The sequence below is a fragment of the Myotis yumanensis genome, unplaced genomic scaffold (assembly GCF_028538775.1).
Source record: "Myotis yumanensis isolate MYYU_CA2020_CCGP unplaced genomic scaffold, mMyoYum1.0.hap1 SCAF_3, whole genome shotgun sequence".
NCBI classification, from domain to species: Eukaryota; Metazoa; Chordata; class Mammalia; order Chiroptera; family Vespertilionidae; genus Myotis; species Myotis yumanensis.
Window position 1 is genome coordinate 149,595,080 of NW_027223754.1, and position 24,871 is coordinate 149,619,950.

Consider the following 24,871-nt stretch of genomic DNA (forward strand, 5'->3'; position numbering starts at 1 on the left):
AGGTACATATCCTGCCAGCTCACTGCATGGTCTTTCTAAATCAGCCGTGGGCAAACTACGGCCCGAGGGCCGGATCCGGCCCATTTGAAATGAATAAAACTAAAAAAAAAAAAAAGACCGTACCCTTTTATGTAATGATGTTTACTTTGAATTTATGTTAGTTCACACAAACACTCCATCCATGCTTTTGTTTCGGCCCTCCGGTCCAGTTTAAGAACCCATTGTGGCCCTTGAGTCAGAAAGTTTGCCCACCCCTGTCTAAATGATGCTCCCCCTCCCCTACCATCCCCGCCATTCATCAAGAGGGCTTCAAGGTCATGGACTGTCCTATTAATAAAATACCTGGTAAATGTTCAATGATTGAAATAAATCAATCTCTACCAAAGCAACTGTTGTCTATCTGACCCCATAAATCTCTGTTTGGGCAATCTCAGAGTGACAGAATATTTTACTATTTGGAACATGAACATACAGATAAGCATGACTCAGTAGGTGAGCAAAAGCTGACTTAGGTAGCTCAGGCAGGGATGAGTGAATGGAGTCAATGAGGTGAGTGGAAGAGGGCAGTGAGGGCCTTGAGCAGCTGCTGAATCCGAGGGTAAACCAGCCAGCAGCAACCCTGGGACAGAGGCCAGTCCAAAGGCAAATTTCACCCAGGTATTTCTGAATCATTGACATCTAAGCCACTAAAAATATGCAGAAGTTATTTTTATACCAGAAAGATATTTGACGTGTTATTATTCTTTGTGCAGAATGCCAAATGCTACATCTTGACAGTAATTAGCCAACCCAGAGCAGTAATGCAATGATCAGCTGAGAGTGCCCTAACACAGTGCTTCTCAGGTGTTAATGTGTATACCAGGTATGTAAGTATCATGATAAAATTCAGCTTCTGATATAGTAGTGGGGTGAAGCAGAGATTCTGTGTCTGAAAGAAGTTTCCAGGATAGTTCTATAAGTCCACAGACCTCAGTTTGAGTAGCCAGTTCTAAAAGAAACTATGAAGAACAGATGTGAATTTGACAAAATACACTATTACACATTTTACAATTTATTAAAAATTTTCTAATTCTGAAATTAATACATGGTCATTATGGTGAGTTTGGAAACTGTAAAGTATACAAGGAAAAATATTAAACCACCTTTAATCTCATCATCCAGAGATACCTCTATAAACATTTGATGTGTTTTCTTCTAATCTTTTTGTTTCTTTGTTTTCACATCATACTCTCCATACATTTTTTTATCTTGATTATTTTATTTTTAAATTGTGAGTGTTTCATATGCTGTTCTATTATTTGAAAACATATTTTAGCTCTGGCCAAACATCTCAGTTGATTAGAGCATTATCCCAATACTCCAAGGTTGTGGGTTCAATTCCCAGACAACAAGACACATTCAAGGAGCAACCAATGAATGCATAAATAAATGGAAAAACAAATCTCTCTAATCTCACTCTCTCTCTTTCCAAGATCAATATAAAAAACTAGAAGCATGCCATGCACTCTTCTAGTCACTAAGTGCACAGCAGTTAAAGAGTCCCTGCCCTTGTTTTTTTAGTGAGAGAAAACAATAAACATACTCTGATAATAAATAAGATTGAATGGATAAAATTCTCATTTTAAATGACTGAATTACGTTCTATTTTATGGAAGATTATAATCTGGTAAACCAATCTTTTCTTCAGATATTCAGATTGTTTCCTTTCATATTTAGAATACACACACACACACACACACACACACACACATTCAGTGCAGGAATTCATGCACCTTCAAAGGAACTGTGGGCCGTGAGGCTGCAGTGGGCACAGGGGCAGGTCTTGGTCCATCCCCCATGCCTCTGCCCAGCCCCTCCCACCACAGCCCCTAGTCCCCTGTCTACCGGTAGCCCTGCTCCCACTGCCGCTACTCCCACACACTGACTGCGCTGCCCCGCTCACACCCACTGACGCCACAGAGCAATTGGGGCCAGCACCGTCAGCAGGTGCGAGCGGTGGCTGCTGCCCTGATTGCCCCTCAGGAGTAGGAGGAGGTGGAGAAGCCCTCAGGGGCAATCAGGGCTGGCAGCCGCTGCTCGCACCAGCTGACAGCCCTGAGCAATCGGGGCCGGCGCCAGGAGCCGGCAGCGGGTGCGAGTGCTGGGTGGGACTGCAGCACGTGGGAGCAAAGTATTTTCAGTAACCACCAGAGGCTCACCCTGATGACAGTGACCAGAGCCCCACCTTGATCTGGCACCCCCACTCACCTGCTCCACCATCCTGCTGTGGCCAATCCCTGCCATGTTCCATGCTCTGCCACCTGCTGCCGACACCCGCCATATTCTGCATGCGCCCACTGGTGGTCAGTGCACACCATAGCGACAGGTTGTTCTGCCATTCGGTCTATTTGCATATTAGGATTTTATATATATATAGATACATATAAAATGAACTATGTGGAAAATTTTTGCAGCCCAATTTTTGTAATCCTGATTTCCTTCAGATAAATTCCTATAAATGGAATTTCTGGGTTATTGAGTGTATACAATTTTTAAGCTTTAATACATATTACCAGTGAAATGGAAATGTTGTACCATACACACACTTACCAGCAAACAAGAGGGTGCACACATATTTTCTAGAATTAGTTATTTATTTTTATATTGGTCAAGTTATTCTAGTCTAACTTCCCTTTATACCAATGAGCTTAAGCATTTTCACATGTAGATATCTTATTTTGTAAAGTGTCTATTTCCTTTGCCCATTTTGCCTCTTGAGTATTTGTCTTTTCCTCCTGTTAATTTGTAACTGTATTTTATATATTGAATATATTAACCCCTTGCTATACATTTTGCAAATGTATTTTTCTAGTTTATTGTTTGTCTTTTAATTTTGTTTTATTTTTTCAGCCTGTGTTATTTAGAAGTATGTGTTGAATACCCACATACTTGGGGATTTTATAGTTATCTTTCTGTTATTGATTTCTAGTTTAATTCCATTGTGATTTGAGACCAGGCATTGCATATTTACACTTTTTGAAATTTGTTAAGGTGCATTTAAAGGACCAGAATGTCATCTATCTTGGTGAATGTTCTGTGTGAGCTTGAGAAAAATGTGTATTGTGCTGTTGTTCAATGAAGTAGTCAATAGATGTCTATTAAATCCAGTTGATTGATGGTACTGTTGAGTCCAACTAAGTCTTACTGGTTTTCTGCCTGCTGGATCTGTCCACTTCTGGTAGTGGGGTGCTGGAGTCTCCAACTATGGATATGGATTCGTCTATCTCTCCTTGCAGGTTTGGCTTCACATAGTTTAACACATTTTGTTAGGCACATACACATTAAGGATTGTTGTCTTCTTAGAGAATTGACCCTTCATCATTATGTAATACCCTTCTTTATCACTGATAAATTTCCTTGCTTTGAAATATACTCTCTGAAATTAATATAGCTAGCTTGGCCAGCATGACTCATTAGTTGAGCATCAACCTATGAACCAGGAGGTCACAACTTGATTCCTGGTCAGGACACATGCCTGGGTTGTGGACTTGGTCCCCAGTAGCGGGTGTGCAGGAGGCAACCAATCAATGATTCTCTCTCATCATGGGTGTTTCTCTCTCTCCCTCTCCCTTTCTTTCTCTGAAATCAATAAAAATATATTTTAAAAAGTTAATTTAAAAAAGAAGTTAATATAGCTATTCTTGCTTTCTTTTGATTAGTGTTATCCTGGTATATATTTTTCTTCACCCACTTACTTTTAATATATATGTGTCTATATTTAGAGTGGGAAACATATAGTGGACTTGATTTCTGATCTACTCTGACAATCTCTGTCTTTTAATTGTTGCATTTAGACCATTGATATTCAAAGTGATTATCAATATAGTGGGCTCTACCATATTTGTTACTATTTTCTACTTGTTCCTTTGTTCTTTGTTTCTATTTTTGTCTTCTCTTTTTCTGCCTTCTGTGGTTTTAATTTAACTTTATATATGATTCCATTTTCTCTCCTTAGGATATCAGTTATATTCATATTTTTACCTTTTTTAGTGGTTGCTTTAGAATTTGCAATATGACTTACAACTAATCCAAGTCCATTTTCAAATAATGCTATACCATTTCACAGGTAATATAGAGTACTTGTAAGAAAATAATCCAAATTCCTCCCTCCCATCCCTTATATCTTTGCTGTCGTTCATTTCACTTATATATAAGCATGCATAAGTGTAGATATATAAAATATCTATACTAAAAAAAAGGGTAATATGCTAATTAGACCGGACATCTTCCAGACATCCTTCTGGACAAAGCCATGGGGGGGTGGGGGGGCCGAGGAAGAGGCGATTAGGGGTGATCAGGCTGGCAGAAGAGAGCAGTTAGAGGCAACCAGGCAGGCAGTCAGGTGAGCAGTTAGGGTCAATCAGGCTGGCAGGCAGAGTGGTTAGGGGCGATCAGGCAGGCAGGCAGGTGAGCAGTTAGGAGTCAGCAGTCCTGGATTGCGAGAGGAATGTCTCTGCAGGATCAGGCCTAAACAGACAGTCGGATATCCCCCAAGGTGTCCCAGATTGGAGAGGGTACAGGCTGAGCTGAAGGACCCCTGCCCATGCACAAATTTCAAGCACTAGGCCTCTAGTATATACATAATTGAATACATTATTGTTATTGTTTTGAACAGACTTTTATCTGTTAGAGCAATTAAAAATAAGAAAAATGAATTTTTTTTATTTTACCTTTACTTATTCCTTCTTTGACGTTCTTCCTTTCCTTATGCAGTTCCAAGTTTCTGACCTATAGTATTTTCCTTCTCTCTAAAGAATTTCTTTTCACATTTATTTCTACTAGTAATAAATTCCCTCAAGTTTTATCTGTCTGAGAAAGTATTTAATTCTCTGTCACTGTTTTTTTAATTTTTCAGTTATATTCAGGTCTTTATTTAAGAATCTCATCTGCCAACTTAGCGTTTTCCAGCAACACAGGGAGCAGAAACCTCCACAGGCTCCACCATCTTCTGCTTAGGTGCTGCCTTTGTGGGAGCCTTAGCAGCAGCCATTGCTGCCTTTTCAGATGTTTGCTTCACCTTTTTTTTTTTTTTTTTTGCTTCCTTGACAGCCCTGAAAGCTTGTTCTTGTTGAGCTTTCCTAACTTCAGGTTTCTGGTTCCTCTTGGCTGTTATATCAGTAGGAGATGCACCAGTGATGGCCCTCTGGAATTTGACTGCACGGCGGGTTCTTTTCTTTTGAAGTTCTTCCGACTGTCCCTTTTTGTGCTTCCTTCTGTAAAGGACAGTCCAGTCTAACTGCCCAGGATTCCTCTTGGAAAGGAATGCTGACTTGCATTTTGCATTAAGAAACTGGAAACCCTTCCCGTCGTTCCTGATGTAGCACCTCCCGTGTCCGGGGTAGATCTTGTACCCACTGAAACTGCACAGCTCGGCCTTCACAGCTGTGGCCGCCAGAGAGCAGAAAAGATGGTGAAGAGGAGACTCTGTCACTTTTGACGGATAATGTCACAGGGTACAGAATTCTAGGTTGGTGTGAAGGTTTTTCTCAACATTTTATTTCACTCCACACTCTTCCTGTTTGCACAGTTTCTGAGGAGAAGTTGGATATAATTCTTATCTTTGCTATAGGTAAAGCGTTGTTTTCCTCTGGCTATTTTTAAGATTGTTTTTCTTTATCTTTCATCTTTTGTAATTTGAAAATGATATGCATAGGTGCCAGCTTTTGGGTATTTTGCTTTGTTTTTTTTGCATCTGTATTATTTGGTGTTCTTTGAGCTTCTTGAATCTGTGTTTTGTGTCTGACTTTATTTGGGGGCAATTGTTAGTGACTTGTTTCAAATACTTCTTCTGCTCCTTTCCCTCTTTTCTTTCTGATATTCCCATTATGCATTTGTAACATCTTTTGTAGTTGTCCCATAGTCCTGGAATATTATGGGTGTGTGTTTTTTCCAGTCTTTGTTCTCTTGGCTTTTAAGTTTGGGAGGTTTCTATTCACCTCAAATTGTCTCAAGTTTAAAGATTCTTTCCTCAGCTGAGTCCAGTCTACTAATAAGCCCATCGAAGTCATTCTTCATTTCTGTTACCCTGTGTTTTGGTTCTTTTTGGTTCTTTCTTAGCATTTCCCTCTCTGCTTACATTGCCCATTTCTTCTTGCATGCTGTCTACTCTATCCATTAGAGCTCCTCACATATTAATCACAGTTGTTTTAAATCCCCTCTCTGGTAATTTGAACATCCCTGCCTTGTCTGGTTCTGATGTTTGCTCTGTCTCTTCAAGTTGTACTTTTTGCCTTGTGGTATATCTTGTGAATTTTTCTTGCTAGTGAGCATGATGGACCAGGTCGATTGAACTGCTGTAAGCAGGCCTGTAGCAAGACAGCTGTACGGGGGAGGGAGTGCTCTGCAGCCTGGGGTGAGATCTCAGCCTCAGTGAGCCTGTGCCTCTGGACTGTGAGCTTCACAATTGCTTCTTAGTTTCTCTCCCCCTCAGGTAGAACAGGATGGTTAGATGGAGCTAATGTTCAGTGTTTCCTTTCCCCCAGGCCAGTTAGGCTCTGGAAATACCCAGCAGGTGAGGCCCTGGGCAGGTCTTACTAAGAACTGAGTGCGTGGGACTTTCAAAATGGCTGTCTCCTCACCCTGCTGGAAGCAGGAGCTTCTTCTCCCATATTTACTGTGACGGCCTGGTGGAGCTCCTGGAGGTAAATCTCACAAAACTGTGGGGGCTCCCGTGACAGAGTCCCAGGATTTTACCTCTCAGAGGTGTCCACACTGAGGAGCCTCCAGCGTGTCTTTGGTTCCAGTTTAGATGTTCCCGCCCTGGCACTGGCTCCCACGCGTTCCTGTAAGCTCTGCCTCCCTGTGTTAGCCTGGCTGTTTGCAGTCTTGGCGGCCGCGGTTTTCCCAGTGTCTGTGTCCTCCCCTCTCCTAGGGATACAAGACAAGTTGTTGATTTTTCAGTTTGTTCAAGTTTTTACTTGTTTGGACAGAGTGGCGACCTCTTAGATGTGGAACCAGAAACTGAAAGTCTCTGTTTCTGTTTTTTTAAAAAAACCTATATAGGTTTTGAACTTTAAGGAAGTCATCGCTATTAATCTTGTTCCCTATGAATTTGGTGTTTGTTTTTATATTTGGAATAGCCTTGCCAAACAACAAGATGAGAAAAATATGAATCCAAGTTTTTCTCTGGTTTCATAAGAGCCTCTTATGTTACGTGTCTATGGGATGGTTAGAAGGCAGTGTTGATGTTGCAAAGAAATTCCCCCTATCCTTTGGGACAGCTGTCCTAAAACTGAGTTGTGCAATGGGCTTCTCTCCAGAGAACTAGGAACAGGAAAACACGGAAGGTTGGCATCTTTCATGATAATAAGGAGTTGAGACGCCAGTTTCTCTTTGTTCTATTAGGAGGGACACTTCTGCAGACCAAGGATATGATGGGATCTCTCACCTACCTTTGTAAGTAAGATAGACAGCATAACACCCCCCTCCCCAAAGATACTCACATTCTAATCCACAGAATTTGGGAATATGTTACTCTCAGGGCAAAAGGGAATTTGCAAATGTGATTAAATTAAAGATCTTGAGATAGGAAGATTATTACAGTGGGCCCAAAGTAATCCCAAAGGTCCTTATAAAAAAGGTACAAAAGGCTCAAAATAAGAGAGAGAAGGCAATGAACCATGTAAGCAGAGGTCAGAAAGAGAGAAATGTGGAGATGCTGTGCTGCTAACTGTGAAGATGGAGCAAAGGGCCAGGAACTAAAAAATGCAGGTGGCCTCTGGGAGCTGGGAAGTCAAGGAGATGGATTCTCCCCTAGAGTTTCTGAAGGGAATGCTGCCCTGCTGACACCTTGATTTTAGACTTCTGGCCTCCAGAACTTGGAGATAACGCATTTATGTTGTCTGAGCCACTGAGTCTATGATGATGTGTTACAGCAGCCACAGCAAACTAATACGGGATTGTTGAGAGTACAAGTCAAGTGCAAGCCAAATCCCTGCAATGGCTCCTGACTACTGTTGCTTCCCAGCCTGTGTTCAATTTCATTGGCTACTGCCAGGACAGTAAGATTGATTCTACCATCAATGCATGGTCTCAGCGCACTGATATCTTACCCAGAAAGAGTTGGTTGGAGTCATTTGCCTAAAAGTAAAAGAGCAGGAAACGTAGGCTTTTACATTTCCTTTAATTAGCACAGGACCTCACTATGAGTTCTTAGAGAATTTCATTCTGATTAGTTTCTAATAGGAAGAAAAATCACACTGCCTTTTAAAACTATTGTGAGGATGAAATGACAAAATACATACATGTGTAGCCCTTAAAACATTGCCTGGCACATAGGAACCCTTCAGTAGGTGTTTGCCATTGTTATTTGCATTAGGGTTCTTCAGAGAAACAGAACCAATAGAATGTGTGTATATATTATATACAGAGACTTATTTTAAGGAATTGGCTCACACAATTGTGGGGTCTGGCAAATCTGAAATCTGCAGGGCCAGCTACCAGGCTGAAACCCAGGGAAGAATTGTTGTAGTTTCAAGTTCAAAGACAGTCTAGAGACAGAATTCTTTCTCCCTCTAGGACCATAGTCTTCTCTTAAAGCCTTCTACTGATTAGGTGAGTATGAGGAGTAATCTGCTTACTTTTAACATATATTACTGGTGTAAATGTTAATCACATCTAAAATATCTTTCACAGCAATATCAAAACTGGTGCTTGACCAAATATCTCAGCACCAGCCTAGCCAGGTTGACACACAAAATTAACTATCACACTGTTGTTTCCTATCTTATTTCAATGGCTAAAACTTTCAGGAAAATATAAAGTAATACCAGACATCCTTATCCTTTTTCTAATTCTAATGGAAAAGCTCTTCTGTGTCTTCATTAAATATCTCTACTAAGTACTACTAAGGAACTATTCTCTATTCCCATGTTAGTATATTTTAAATCATTAATGGGTACCATCTGCTATGATGATTATGTAATTTTTCTCTCCTGACTTTTTGAAATGTTTTATTTATAGATTTCCTATTAATACACCATTCCTTGCATTCCTATGGTAAACCTTACTTGGTCATATTGTAGTTTTCTCTTCAGAGGCTGCTGGGTTTAATTTCTTAGTATTACACTTCATTTTAAATGTGTATCCCTAAGTCAATGTTGGCTGTGTCTGAAGCGTTTTGGTTTTCATTGTTTTTGGGGAAGGGTCTGTCTTTGTGATCTGTGTTAAAACTTGGTATTGTACTTTTAGCCTTGCTCAGTTCATAAGTGAATTGTGAGAATTCCGTGTTTCTCTGTGCCATATGATGATGCATAAAGCATGAGACTAATTGTGTTCCTAGTGGCAAAATATACAGACTATCTTATCACAAACGTAATTTGGTGTCTCCTTCCTTTGTAAATTCCTTTTCACTGACTCAATATTAACATTATATCAACTCAATATTATGCTAAACATCAATTCAATAGTATGTTTATATATATATATATATATATATATATATATATATATATATATATACACACACATACATACTTTGTTTTCCTTATTTAAAAAAGGATATTTCCTTTTATTCTGTCTTTCGGATCTCCTACCTACTTTCTGTAACTCTCTGTAAACTTCCAACTGGAAAATAAAAAGTCCCTAGCATGAATAGCCAGCTGTTGTTCACAAGAGGTGGCCATTAGAGCCCTGGTGTCTTGCTTTAGGAATCAATCGTATATTCTTTGATGAGTTACAATTTTTCATTTCAAAAGCATCACTCTGTGGGGCTTCTCCTAAACTGAGACCAGCATAGGCCAACATGGTTTATACTTCATGTGGTTTCCTACAAAACAAACTCAAATAAACAAAAGTATGAAACATGTGCGGCCATTCCTGGCTGAAAAGGAAAGCCAGGGTTTGGCCTGGGTGCTCTTAGCAAGGACAGCACAGAGCTCCGGGCTTTCCTTCTGGGGCTGAGCTGCCACTGAGGGCTCTGGGTAGCTGCCGTTTCAAAGTGAGGCCAGCAGTTGGAACAGTAAATTCTGAGTCAGAATTTAAAAGCCTGCCCTGCCGCACTGCGTGCTGCCCTTCACAGCAGATGGCCCAGACGCTGATCCACACTGCTCCAGACTACAGCGGCCGAGAGCCAACTGCAACCCTGGGCCAGTATTCACCGAGGCCAGGTTTTACACTTAATCTTCTTTATATTTAACTCTTGTCTTGCTTTCTGGTGAAAGATTTTTAACTAGTCACCCAACTGAAAGTTATTTCATGATCCAGCATGGTCCAAATAGTGTTCTGGGAACACTAGTGACCCACAAATGTAATAGGTATTCCAAGAGTTTTAAAAAAAGATTGTCTTCAAATAAATTTGAGAAAAGCTAGGTTAAACAAAATCCAACTGATTTTTTTGCTGCACGACCCCACAGAGCCTTCAGTATATTGATGTTCTCTGTCACTCCAAAACTTATTTTTCATAGTATACCTATTAATATTTTCAAGTACACTATTATTGGGTAGACTATATTTTGGGGAACATCTTACGTCATCACTATTATCATCGCCTACACTTACTGAGTGTTTAGTAGGCATTGAGTACTGTGCTGGGGAATTTTCATGCTATATCTCACTTAATCCTTGCAATATTTCTAGGAGGTGGATGTTGTCTTCATTGCATACTGGTGTAGAGGGGTTAAGGAACTGGCCCACAAGGACAGCACCAATGAATTGCAAACACCAATTTGCATGCCGGTCTGCCTGATTCCAAAGTCTATGTACTCAACCAGTGAGCTACATTTGTTATAGCAGTGCTGCACTTTGAAATAATTACCTCATAAAATACAGTCATGTGTAGCATAATGACATTTGGGTCAACAATGAACTGCATATACAATGGTTATCCCATAAAATTATAATGAAGCTGGAAAATTCTTATCATCTGGTGTCTTTATGGCAGTGCCCTACCATTGTAGAGCAACGCATTGCTCACATGTTTGTGGTGATGCTGGTGTAAACACACCTACTGCGCTGCCTGTCATATAAAAGTAGCCCTTACAGTCATGTACAGCACATAACACTCGATAATGATAATAAATGACTGTTGGGAGAAAGCCCCAAAAGTCTAAATTCAGGATTGATTTAGAATAACTGACACTAAGCCTTATTCAAATCCATAAGAGCTCTAATGGGAGAAACGTACATACATGGGCAAAACAGCTGCTTGTTCCCAGTGCTGGCTGGGAAGAAATCCACACCCTCCCAGGGGGTTAATAGTAAAACCACATGGTGGGTAGACACAGAGACCACAAAAAGAACAATGCATTTCTAAGTTAACAGATAATACTGGGCAGTTTTCCACACTCTATACTTTCATTAACCTCCTTTCTGGGGGCATGGCATTTATCTTTGGGGGGCATTTGGTTTTCTGGGTAGTCTGCCAAGCCTGAGGCCAAAGAGAATTACAGTCACAGAGGGTTAAACAGAGATTCCAACATTTCCCAGATGCCTATGCTGCTGGAAACATACTGCATCTCTGAGCTAGTTCCCTACAAAGACTATGTTACTGGTTTACGTATTTACTATACTACTAGAAGCCCAATGCACGAAATTCGTACAAGAATAGGCCGTCCTTTCCCTGGCTGCCAGCACCAGCTTCCCTCTGGCACCCAGGACCTGGGCTTCCCTCCAGCCACTGGCAAGTACCCGGGACCCAGGCTTCCCTTGCAGCCCTGGCTTCGTCCAGAAGGTCGTTCAGAAAGACACCCAGAAGGACATCCAGTCTAATTAGAATATTACACTTTTCTTATTATAGACTAGAGGCCCACCACGCAAAATCGTGTGAGACCCAGACCCGGCACGCCGCGGGACCCAGCGTCAAGTCCCTGCCCACCCGCATGCGCCTCGCTGCCACGCAGCCCCGCCCACCTTGAAGACAGTTGTGGACGGAGATAAGAATAGTTTCCTTCCCTAACCTTTCCTTCTCAGGAGCACTTATATTGACCTTCGTTGGAAGATGAGAATTGAACAAAGCAACACTTACTTGTTCCCATGAAGAAATCATATGACGTTCAGCAGGTGCCTTTTGGCGTTTGGTCGTTAGGGTGTGATGGTGTCACAGCCACGGGGTTTTTATAATAGAGATACTTTTCATCATCATGTAGCGTGTACTCTTTCCACTTATAAAAAGAAAGTTTGGCCCTCGCTGATTTGGCTCAGTGGATAGAGCATCGGCCTGTGGACCAATGGGTCCCAGGTTCAATTCTGGTCAAGGGCACATGCCCAGGGTTGCGGGCTCGATCCCCAGTATGGGGTTGCAGGAGGCAGCCAATCAATGATTCTCTCTCTCCCTCTCTCTTCTTATCTGAAATCAATAAAAGTATATTTTTAAAAATAAAATAAAATAAAAGTTTGCTGTAAAACAGCATGCCTTGTTACACCAGCAGTGGCCTCATGCCTCTCCTGTTTTGCGCATCTCTTGATTGCATCCTTTCTCCTGTGGTTGATTGAATCTTGTGTTGTTATACAGCAATAACATGTTGTGTAACCTTGTAGCTTCAGAGCAATAGGCTATACCATATAGTCTAGGCGTGTAGTAGGCTATACCACCCAGGTTTGTGTAAGTGCATTCTGTGATCGCATAACAATGAAATCACCTAATGACACGTTTCTCAGAACAATGTGTCTCCATCATTAAGCAGTGCATTACATTTTTCCACGCTCTGAGAACTACCATATCCTTTCATGCCCTGAGAGCCAGCCTGGTAGATCCTTCTGTCAGTGAGGACACCATGCTGCAGCCACTCTGGACCAATGAGAGCTGAATCGAGCGTGTGGTAATGTGTGTTGTTTTCTTCCTGGGTCCCCTCTGTCTGACATCTACGTGTGTCAAGAGACATCCAAGTGATGGCACCAGACCTTCTACAAAGAAACAATGAAGGATACTAAGCTAGGTGTTAAAATGCATTTTTTATAACATATTCAATGGCATAGGGGAAGAAACAGAGGGTAAAGATTAGCAGGCAATTAGGGGTTGATGGAAATCTTTTGGCAAATGAATGACATCACTGTAGCCTGGAAAGAGTGAGCAGCCATTATGTGACTCTCTGGCCAGAGGCTGGCCATGACCTCTCAGAAGAGAAGGGAAGAGTTATTGCCAAAGAAAATTGCTGGAAATTCATCTTAACAGGGACCAGTCCATGTACTGTTGTGATTGCTCCCATTTAAAGATCCTTTGTTAATGGAACAGCCTTGTGCTGCCACCTTTAATAGCTTCCACATTTCTCAGTCCAGTAACCAGCCCTCTTCCAGCATTGTCCTACCATAGCCTTCCATACATAGAGATGGAAAGTTTACAATCATACATTTTTTTATATCAAAGGATGATGATCTATTAGCAGAGCTAACTCAGAAGAACCATCTTACTCAGAGAGAGCCATAGCAGCATGTTTTATGGGAAGCATGCCCAATTTAGAAATTATCCATCTCAAGAAATCCAGCAATGAAAATTGACAGACCTGGAAGATATAGTTTGGGAATCCCCTACTCCCACAAGTTCCTCTCTTCAGGTGTCCCCTCATCTATCTATAATAATAAAACTATAATATGCTAATTAGACTGGACAGCCAAATGACCTTTGGGACGTCATTCTGGACGTCCTTCCAGACGACCTTCTGGATGAAGCCGCGGAGGCGGGGGCTGAGGCAGAGGCGGTTAGGGCGATCAGGCAGGCATGCAGAGTGGTTAGGAGTGATCAGGCAGGCAGGCAGCAGGCGAGCAGTTAGGAGCCAGCAGTTCCAGATTGCAAGAGGGTACAGGCCTGGCTGAGGGACCCGCCCCCCCCACACCTGTGCATGAATTTTGTGCACCAGGCCTCTAGTATATATAAAAGCCTAAGCAACCATTACGAACAGTCGACCAAACGACTGGTTGACTGGTCGCTATGACGTGCACTGACCACCAGGGGACAAACGCTCAATGCAGGAGCTGCCCCCTGGTGATCAGTGTGCTCCCACAGCCAACCTCCCACAGCCGGCCAACCTACCACAGTCCCTCCCCCCAGCCAGCCGTCCCTGATCGGACCCGATCAGGACTGGGCCAGACAGCCCCAATAAAGATGGCCCCAAATGAGACCACTCCAATCAGCCCCGATCACTGGCCAGGCCAAGGGACCCCGCCCATACATGAATTATTGCACCGGACCTCTAGTCTTCTATATTAAAAAAGGTTAGGAATTTTCCACACATATGAGTGAGCTATCCTAATATATAAAACCCAGGGTCCGTAACATCCAAAACAACTAAAGGCTAGACCAAGCAGAAGTCAGTCCTGCAGTCAGTGCTGGGTTGCTGCTGCTACAGGCACCACAACCCAGCACTGACTGCTGAGGGGGCTGCAGATCAGGCCCGAAGAGAGGCCTGCTAAGAGAAGCAGGGTCTGATCTGTAGCCTCCATGGCAGCTGTTGATAAGCCCTTGCCTCTCTCTCTCAGGGCCTGGCCAGCAGCCGCGCCTCTGTTTCTCTCTGGGCCTCTGCTGAGGCTGCTGATCAGCCCTGCCTCTCTGATCAGGCCCGTTGATAGTCCCGGAGATGCTGACTGGCATAGAAACCAACCAATCAGAACCAAATCTGGGTGAACTGCCAAGGCAGAACCTAAGGTGGGGGCTGAGGAGGGGTTTTAAGGGCAACAGCTGTTTGGTGTAAGGTGTAAGAAAGTGGTTCAAGTTTTTAATGACCACTTTGGCAGTATAGTGCATATGGCTGGCTATCAGTCCAGATATAGGGATTATGTATTTTTGTCTGCCAAGAGCATCTCCTCCTGCTGAAAAAGGCTTTTCTCCCCCATTTAAGCAATCCTATCCTATATAATCTACCTATACTAATAAAAGGTTAATATGCCAATTAGACCGGGTTGATCAGCTATCTTCCGGATGTCCGACTTCCTTCCGTACAAAGCCATGGTGATGGGGTCCGAGGCAGAGGCAGTTAGGGGCGATCAGGCCAGCAGGGGAGGGCCATTTGGGGCAAGATCAGGCTGGCAGGGGAGGGCAGTTGGGGGCGAGATCAGGCTAGCAGAAGAGGGCTGTTGGGGGCGAGATCAAGCCAGCAGGGGAGGGCAGTTAGGGGCGGTCAGGCAGGCAGGCAGAGGCAGTTAGGGGCGATCAGGCAGGCAGGCAGGCAGGCACAGACAGTTAGGGGTGACCAGGCAGGCAGGCAGGTGAGAGGTTAGAAGCCAGTGGTCCCAGATTGCAAGAGGAATGTCCACAGGGATCGGGCCTAAACCGGCGGTCGGACATCCTCCAAGGGGTCCCCGATCGGGGACCCTTGGCAGTATAGTGCATATATTGGATGCAATCCAATCATCCATCAAAGCATGTATTGGATGATAACTTCTCTATTCCCATTTGACTGTAAGTTCTATGAGAACAAGCCTAGGCAATGTGTATATTTTGTTTTCTGTCATCTTCAGCATGTAACACAGTGCCTAAGGTGCTAAAAATTTTTTAAATAAAAATGAAAAACATTTACACTTACAAATAAATGAGAACTTCAATGCAGGGTCCATGTCTGCTCTGCCATCTGACTAACCCACATAGTTAGCCAAGTATGTACCCCATTCGGAAATCCTCCCAGGAGAATCCCATTTTCAGTGGTCAGTAAAATCTCACCCATTTGAAATAAATAAAAGGAAGCCTATTGTAAGTTAGTGAGAAATGACAGAATTTTGAAAACGTTTTGATGCTTTCAAGTAACCCATAAAAATTATCTGTCACAGCTGAGCTACTGCTTTGTAATCTGTCCACTAATTGTTTGCCTTCAAACAAAAATGTTAAAATAGTTTAAAATGTGATGAAAGTCCTTTTTTTGTAAGTGTTGCAATCATCCTGAGAATGAGTTTATAGTATCTTGTTGTTAAGCAAATTCTACTTACTGCACACAGACAGGGCAATGGTAAACTTGAATTCAGCCTCCAGAAAACACTAGTCCACTGGGATTCTGAAGGCCCTACACTTTAGAAAGAATGAAAAGGGGGTTGAGAAGGGGCTCAGAATTGCATTATTTTAAAACTCAGCATCGTTGCTACATAATTTCAAAATAGCAAGTTTGACTTGTTGGTATTAAAATACTATATTTAAAAATAGGAAGTCAGCAACAGCATATATATTCTTTGCCTTCCTCCTTGAAGATTACACACACAGATTTTTTTAAAGATACAAAATGATTTATAAATACAGAGAGAGAGGAACTAGCTTTTTTTAGGCATTTCATTTCTAGGTTTTCCTAAACTCTAAAATGTGTTAGGAAGAAAAAAACTCTCTTAACAAGTTTCCAACTGTTCCAAGTTGTTAACCCTTCAAGGGCGCCTTTCTTCTTCTTTTTAAACAGAGTGTATTTAGGTAAAAGCTGACTTGGGATGTAATTGCCTAGTTCCAGGTAGAGCCTCTCCATAAAGAAGAGCAGCGCTCGGCTCCCCGAGGGTTCCAGCTTTTCTGTAGCTGGATTAAGTGGCCATTATTCCAGTGGTTGCCCAGTGAGGCATGATGACATGTGACAAACAAGCTGACTCGCAGCCGTGCTGACACAGACAGTACTAACAATTACACAAGAACAGAAACACCCTGGCCTGTTCCTCTTCCAACCCTGGGTGGGCAGTGTCCAATAGAAAAATAATTTGAAGAGGCAGCACAGACAATAGCTCTGGCTTCAAGAATCATTGCAAGAGGCCAATTTCCTAAACAATGGTATAGTACAGTGGTCGGCAAACTGCGGCTCGCATGGGCCATGAAGTTTCAATCGCACTGTACATGCGCGCCTGCATGTGGTATTTTGTGGAAGAGCCACACTCAAGGGGCCAAAGAGCCGCATGTGGCTCGAGAGCCGCAGTTTGCCAACCACTGGTATAGTATAACAGGGAAGGGACAGATGCTGGGAAAGAAGTAGCAAACGTAAATAATTATTTCATTTGAGCACAGTCAGAAGCAATATTACTTACCCCTTTCAGCTCTGGACATAAATGCAGATTTGTGGATATTTCCTATTACATCAGTGAGTTCTTGTGATATTATAGAGAGGAACTGAACTATATGGTCCAGAGATTTGAAGAAATCTCCTAGAATCAGTAATACCCAAAAGGAATCAATAATACCCCAAGGTAATAATACTCAATACACATTCATGCCATGGGCTAGGGTGGGTGTGGCCTCTTTCTTCAGCTTTATTGATAACTAGAGGCCCAGTGCACAAAAATTTGTGCACTCGGAGGGGGAAGGGGGGGTCCCCCAGCCCGGCCTGTGCCCTCTCGCAGTCTGGGACCCCTCGGGAGATAACGACCTGCTGGCTTAGGCCTGCTCCCGGGTGGCAGAGGGCAGGCCCAATCCCTAGGTGCAGCCCCTGGTCGGGCTCAGAGCAGGGCTGATTGGGGAGTTGGGGCACCGCCCCCTGTCATGCACAGAGCAGGGCGGATTGGGAGGTTGTGATGCCACCCTCAGTCACGCTCAGGGTAGGGCTGATTCGGGGGTTGGGGCACCGCCCCCTATCACACTCAAGGCAGGGTCAATGGGGATGTTGCGGCACCACCCCCTGTGATGCACAGAGCAGGGCCAACCAGGGGGTTGGGGCACTGCCTCCCCCCCCCCCCCCCCCCGTCACGCACAGAGCAGGGCCCATCAAGGGGTTGGGGAGCTCCCCCCTCTCATGCACAGAGCAGGGCCCATCAGGGGATTGGGGAGCTCCCCCGTCACGCACAGAGTAGGGCCGATAGGGAAGTTAGGGCACCGCCCCCTGTCACACACAGAGCAGGGCGGATCAGGGGGTTGGAGCGCCACCACTGTCACACTCAGGGCAGGGCCGATGGGGAGGTTATGGCTCTACCCTGTCACACACAGAGCAGGGCCCGTGGAGGGGGGGGGGGGTTGGGGCACCACCCCCTGTCACACACAGAGCCGCCGGGCGATCAGGGGGTTTGGGCGCTGCCCCCTGTCACGCTGATCTGGTGCCAGGAGACCTCGCGGCTCCGCTGATCCCGGTGCTGGGAGGCATATTACCCGTTTACTATATAGGATAGAGGCCTGGGGGCCGGCTGGTTTGCCCTGAAGGGTGTCCTGGATCAGGGTGGGGGTCCCCACTGGGGTGCCTGGCCAGCCTGGATGAGGGGATGATGGCTGTTTGCAGCTGGTCACACACCCTTCAGGGTGGGGGTCCCCACTGGGGTGCCTGGACAGTCTGGGTGAGGGGCTGAGGGCTGCTTTCAGACTGGCAGTTTTGACTGAAGCTCCCAACCACTCCTTTTTTTTCTTTTTTTTTTTTTCTTCTGGGCCAGCTTTAGCTCTGGCTCTAGCTCTGAGGCTTCCACTGCTGGTTTGTTTGCCGTTCTATAATCGAAACAATGTATAACTTCAGCTCTGAGATCCCAGCCGGCTATATTTGTTAGAATGTTTCAAACTGCCAGCTCAGAGTCCGGCAAGTCAGGCGGGGAACGTTGGAATCTGCAGTCACGGGAGCAAGCAAACCTCATGTTCGCTTCCAGCTGCCTGGCTGCCAGCCGCCATCTTGGCTGACAGTTAATTTGCATAAGGATATGCTGATTAGCCAATGGGAAGGGTAGCGGTTGTACGCTAATTACCATTTTTCTCTTTTATTAGTGTAGACTAGAGGCCTGGTGCACAAAATTCGTGCATAGGTAGGGTCCCTAGGCCTGGCCAGTGATTGGGACCAATCTGCGGGGTGACCAGCAGGGCGATCAGGGGGCCCCCGCTGGCACCCGCCTTGTCTGGCCTGGTGCCACCCACTCACCAGCCCTGCCCCCATTGCCGCCACCAGTCACCTCCCTCTGGGGGGCGACCAGCAGGGCAATCAAGGGGCCCCCGCAGGCACCTGCCTTGGCTGGCCTGGGGCCTGCAGGCTGGGGGCAGCTCCTGCATTGAGTGTCTGCCTTCTGGTGGTCAGTGCATGTCATAGCAACCGGTCATTCCTCATTTTGGTTGATTTGCATATTAGGCTTTTATTGTATAGGATGGTCCCCAGAGAAAAACCCCTGGCAAAAGCCGTTTTAAAACAGATATTTCTCTCTTTGGCCACCAGGCAGTTCTCTAAGGTAGCTGTAGCCCTCAGGTCCTGAATTATAAAAAGAGACATCAATTTTGTCACAATGCAGTTTGAATGTGGGCAGGCAACATGTTTGAGTTGAAAGAGTGTGAAGGCTTTGGGGATACAATTGGAAGGATTTGGTGGGCAGTGTGTGTAAGGTAGGTAATGTGAAGGCTGTATCTTAAATGCCTGGCAGTTCTTGGGAAGGTCCAAGCTGGCCCCTTAAAAGGAGGATCCCTTTGGGCCTCTCTGTAGGGTACAGTCTAAGACAACACACTCCAGGGCAGGCTATAACCCACTGAGATAATTGCCTTTCCATGCCCTGGTGGGATAAGGAAAACCTCAGCACTCCTCAGGCACCCTCAGCTGCCAGGGAAGTAATATCAGGTGCACAGGTGAACACACACACACACACACACACACACACACACACACACACACACCAGCCTCCATTGTGCACTGATCCAGGTTGTAAAAACAGCAATCCTTGCCCTTGCTGTCCTCCTTCAGTCCAAATGTTAAGGAAATTATTTATTTTTATATTGTTCATATCTGATCAATCAGAATTCTCTGGAGAGGAGCCTGCTCATTTAACTTACTCTTCTGAAATCATATATTGGTCTTTAGCTAGAGTACATTCACAAATGTCCCTAGGATTGACTTGGTGTCCTATTTTCACTAATTTGGCCCTCAATTTATTCATCTGTGGAGTGGCATTATAATGACCTACTCACAGAACTGTTCTGAGGTGTGAATGAGAGGAAACAATGTATGTGATGGTGCTTTATAAACTGGGAGGGGGCAAGTGAGTCATTAATAAGATCTATTGATCAAGAGACAAATTGATTCATGTCCATCCAACAAGGGGATTCTGGGAGCATGCATAATTAGCCATTTTCTAGCTTCATGGACTTTAGCAAGTTAAATAACATTTTAGAGGCTTAATTTTCTTACCTATAAAGTTAGGAAAAATATTTCTACGAAGCTGTTGCAGGAAATAAAAATACACACTCTTACACTGACCATGATGCCTGACATATACCATTTGCTTTTAAATGGTAGTTATAGCTGTTGTGTTAACCTGAGAGACCTTTGCACAAATGGAAAACTTGTTTCTTCCCTATGTTGCTAGAGTGCTCTTTCCTGCTCAACAATGGAGTCCTGACCTCAGTTATTGTTAGGAGTGTGCAAGGGGGTGGCTAATGAGACTGATACTGAGGCATGTAAATAAGTCATGGACTGCACTTTGAACACATTGCTTGAATTTATATAAGGATCAGTATTTCAATTTGCTAGACTGAAAAAGCAAAGATACAAGAAACTTAAAAAAACAAACAAACCCAACCAAAAACAACTAATTAATTCTTCCTAGTACAGTGGGGCCTTGACTTACGAGTGTCCCGACTAACGAGTTTTTTGAGATATGAGCCATCTCTCGGCCGATTTTTTGCTTTGAGTTGCGAGCTAAAATTCGGGTTACGAGCCAGCTTCAGATACCCCACCGCTAGTTGGCGCAGCGAACGTCACAGTGAACGCCACAACATCAGCCCAGCATCATGTGTCTCACTCGTTCACTTTTTGATTTGACATATGAGTAATCTGAGTTACGAGCTCCGTCACAGAACGAATTAAACTCGTAAGTCAAGGCCCCACTGTATGTAGTTTAGTAAATTTGCTCTCAATTTAGCTAGAGGTTGGGGGGTTTTATTGACTCACTAGAAGCCTTGTGCACGAAAATTTGTGCACTCGGGGGGGGGGGGGGGTGTCTCTCAGCCCAGCCTAAATGCTCTCACAATCCGGGACCCCTCGGGTAGGGTCCAGTCCCACTGCAGCATGGCTCTGGTTCTCCAGGCCTGCAGGCCGGAGAGAGGGGGGGACCAAGAGGCCAGTCCAATTGCAGCATGGCTCCGGTTCCCCAGAGCCTGCGGGTGGAAGGAGGGACCAAGATTCCCAGATCACAGCATGGCTCTGGTTCCCCAGAGCCTGCGTGCGGGGGGAGGGACCCAGAGGCCAGTCCAATAGCAACGTGGCTCCATTCCCACAGCTCACTCCCACCACCACGCCACGGGCAGCTGGGACCCAGGACTGACTTCCGCTGCACCGGCCGGGACCCTAGCCTGGTGTTCAGTCGTCCAACTGGACATTTAGGTCGTGACGGACCCTGGCTCTTTATATATTAGGATAGGAGAATGGAAAATATGATATATTAGGCCTACCAAATAATAAGCTGTAATTTTCAACTTTTACATTTATAAAGGAAAAAAATATCTCAGTGCATTTTGATAAATAACAGCTTTCTGAGCCATATTATGGTCTGTTGAGAGAACAAAAAGAAAAAGGGAAATATCAGGGAGAAGTGGACGAAATAAAAGGGGATAGTGTTCCATAGATAAAAATCCCATCTTGAGACATGGTGGGACACAGCCCTGCTGTGTGTCTGCAGCCACAAGCTTACTGGAGGGTATCTTCTATTGCCACTCTGCTCACAGAAGTAACTTAAGACAGAATTTTCAAAAGAGCACAGGTACATAGACAAAAGAGTTCTGTACATTTCCACTGTCACTGAGCACCCAAAAGAAGCTTGCCCACAAGCTTCCAAAGTCAGCCATGGCTGGGCTGGCACTGCATTCAATTACATCCTCCAAAGAAGAGGAGCTAGTTTTGAGGAGAAATAGCAGGAACCAAGGAGGCAGAAATTAGAGTCGTAATGGACTGAAAAATCTTCTTTGTATGTCATCCATTCCCTATAGTCAGAGCCTCTCCCTTCCCTCTCCCCTTCTCCCCCTTTCTATATTCTCCCTCCCTCTCTCTTTACCCTCTCTCCCCTCTGCCCCTCTCCCTAACTCTTTCCTCTCCCCACCTCTACCCCTTTCCCTATCTCTTTCTCTCACACACTGAGTTTATACTAAAAGGTGATACCCACTCACTCCAGCCAGGATAGTCCTAATTGGATGACATTTCTGTAGACCTAGGTAACAGACAACCCAGGGACGAAACTTATTGGTCAGTTGGTCATCAGCTGTAACTTTATCCAGGGGTGGGGTACTGCCAGGCTTTGTCCAGGAGCCTAGGGACCTGACACCCAGTTCAGGAGTTTCTATTTTAACAACCCTGAACAGAGCTTTCTTATTTGTCACTCTAAAAAAAACCACACACATCAAGAAGACCAGAATTGCGGCAGAGACTGCAAACAGATCTCCCCTCCCACGCCCGCCTGATCACTCTGAAAGGCTCCGAGACCATTTGCAGCGAGGACGCAGTGTGATCTTTTAGGGGTGCCCCCAGAGGGCTCCGAAAGTGGGAGCAGTGAGACAGATAATGTGCTTGCCGTCTTGGAGCTACAGTTGTGCTAAACAGACATGCACAAAACAATCACAAATGTTTCACACCAGAGTTGCTGCCACCTAAGAATGCTCATGTGGAATCACATACAGTGTGCTGGCCTTTGGGTCTCAGCCGCCCCTTGGGACTCACACTCGTCCTGCCTCCGGAATGACATTGCTGTAGGCTTTTCTCACACTGGTCCTGCAATCGTTTCCGTTTCTGTGCTACCTGATTTCGCTGTTGCTGTTGCTGCTATAGTTTCCCATCTCTCTCTGAGCCTTCCTATTTGCCTAACCCTGCCTGCGTTTTACGGCTAGGTTGGAGAAACATCTCTGGCTAGTTAGGAAAACCAATAACTTTTTAAACCATCTCAAACACTTGGTGCTTGATATCTGTCATTTAGCTTCACCTGGCTCAGTATATCCCTTGCAACCCTAAGCCGATGGGTATGCTAATCTGTGCTCCTTACTAACTCTGCTCCTTTTTGCATCCATTTCTCAAGGTAGTAATTGTGGTTTGACAGCCGCCCCCTTAAAATGAGCCTAAGGTCTTCAGGTCCTTTAAGACCACAAACTTGCCCAATTAACTGTCAAGTCAATAACCTCCCTGACTGCTGAGCAATGTCCCCAGGCTCCGATAACTCCAGCCGCCATCCTGGCCCTCCTTTTCTCTCTGTCTTATTGTTTCAGTTCTGCTTCCCAAGAGGGGCTGCCCCATGATGTGGAGCAGGAAAGACCAGTTTCCAGGCAAGCTGCCAATAGCAGTCCTTAAGAAACTGACCCATTTCAAAAACTTCCCCTTCTTAATTAAAATTACTGCTACCTCTGCAGAAAAACCCCCTCTGAGCCTTCAAGTGCTTTTTACACTCTTGCCTCCCTGTGGGTAGAAAACAGACAACAGCGTCAATCCCAAGTGCAAGGAGGCAAAGAGGAGACAGAAGAAAGAGTTGACAGATGCTGAAAATACCTCCCCTTGTGCCAAAATTGTGCTTGCTTTCCATCAGCTGTGCCACTGTTTGGTCTCAGGTGCCAACCCCACACAGGCCCATGCACACAGAAGACCCAGAAACCCTTCGTCATAACAGGGAGAAAGCAGATGGAATTTGTTAGCTTGAAGCAAAGAATTGAAAATACAGTTGTTTTATGACATTTACCTATATAGGTGTAGCTACTTGTGTACACTCCATCAGACTCTTCTGGATGGCCTAATATACTTATAAAATATGACAGTAATTGTCTGATAGTCTCATCATTGCTACCACACACACAAGAAAAGATAAAAAAATTTCATGGGAATTCATGAACACAAAATAGATTATCAAGTAAAAATTAAGAGCACAATGAATACCCTTTTAGCCATCTGGCAGATATCATGGAGGGTGGCTCCCGGGCTCCAAAATAAAATTTAAATTGATAAACCACTGTCAGAACAGAGGAGAGAAATGGGCGATTAATCTGATTCAGGAAGAAAATAAGGTATGTTTCCTACATTAAATAGATTTACCTTCAGTTTTCCATGTAGGAAAAATAATACTTTGCTTTTCTCTCATTTTTCAGCCACTTATGACAAGTACTTAGTTTCAAGTCCCCATGATTGGATTAAACCACTAAAATTAGACTCATTCACTTTTTTAAACTCTGGCACTCAGATTCAGGAATTTCCTCTTTCCTTCCTGATATTAAAATATTAATTTTTAAAAAAAAACCTTGCTATGATTTTTTTGGTCTGTGAGTTTGAGTTTCTCTTTTACATGATTTCTATGCCAAGTGATAGAAAGTCTACAGGTAGAGAAAGGATACAGAGTTGTGTGTTGTTTGTTAAGCCCTGGGATAAATGCCTACATGTGACCCCAGGAGCCAATCAATAATTCCAAACACCAATGGGCAGCAAACATACATTTGATAATCTGAGAAAATTCTATTCTAACAACTGGCCTGTTTAAATCCATTTGCAGTGTGCTTAGTTGAGCTTGTATCATACACCTTATTCCAGATGCTCACTGGATCTTCAAGAGATGGGTCTATTTAGCTCTTGTCCTCTCGGAGGAGGTAGATGTGGGCTTGCTGGAAGGATAACCTGCCTTACATTATGCAGATGGGATGGCTGCTTGGACACACGGTTCCTATGGGAAGGAATTAAATAAAAATGCCAGCTCATTGTAACCTGATTTTAATGGACCTCAATCTGATTTTAAGGGCAAAAAGGGATCCATAAGACAACACTATTAGACCAGAATCAATACCTTGAAACTTGAATTTTAATAGAAGGGGTTTATGCCATCTCTCTAAATTGGCAGTGAACATTATTTTTCTTATTAGAGACTAACTTTTTACTGCTTGCATTTGGTAATCTTTAAGTTTGGGGGAATATTCAGTTATTTTTAATTATAGTCAACATACATTATATTAGTTTCAGGTGTGCAACATAGTGATTACACATTTATATACCTTACAAAGTGATCACCACAATAAGTCTAGTAACCATCTGTCACCACACAGTTATTA

General features: G+C 44.0%; 1 protein-coding gene across 1 annotated transcript in view; it reads right to left on the reverse strand.

Annotated features, from left to right (window-relative positions):
- Nucleotides 1-4,907: 4,907 nt before the first annotated feature.
- LOC139006370 (large ribosomal subunit protein eL24-like) overlaps nucleotides 4,908-24,871 on the reverse strand; it is a 102,430-nt gene continuing 82,466 nt past the window's right edge. The window contains exons 2-3 of the mRNA XM_070408774.1: nucleotides 8,091-8,118; nucleotides 4,908-5,421 (exon numbers count right to left, since the gene is read on the reverse strand). Coding sequence (XP_070264875.1) covers nucleotides 4,934-5,421; nucleotides 8,091-8,118 — 516 coding nt within the window. The 3' untranslated portion in view covers nucleotides 4,908-4,933. The remainder of the gene's footprint in view (nucleotides 5,422-8,090; nucleotides 8,119-24,871) is intronic.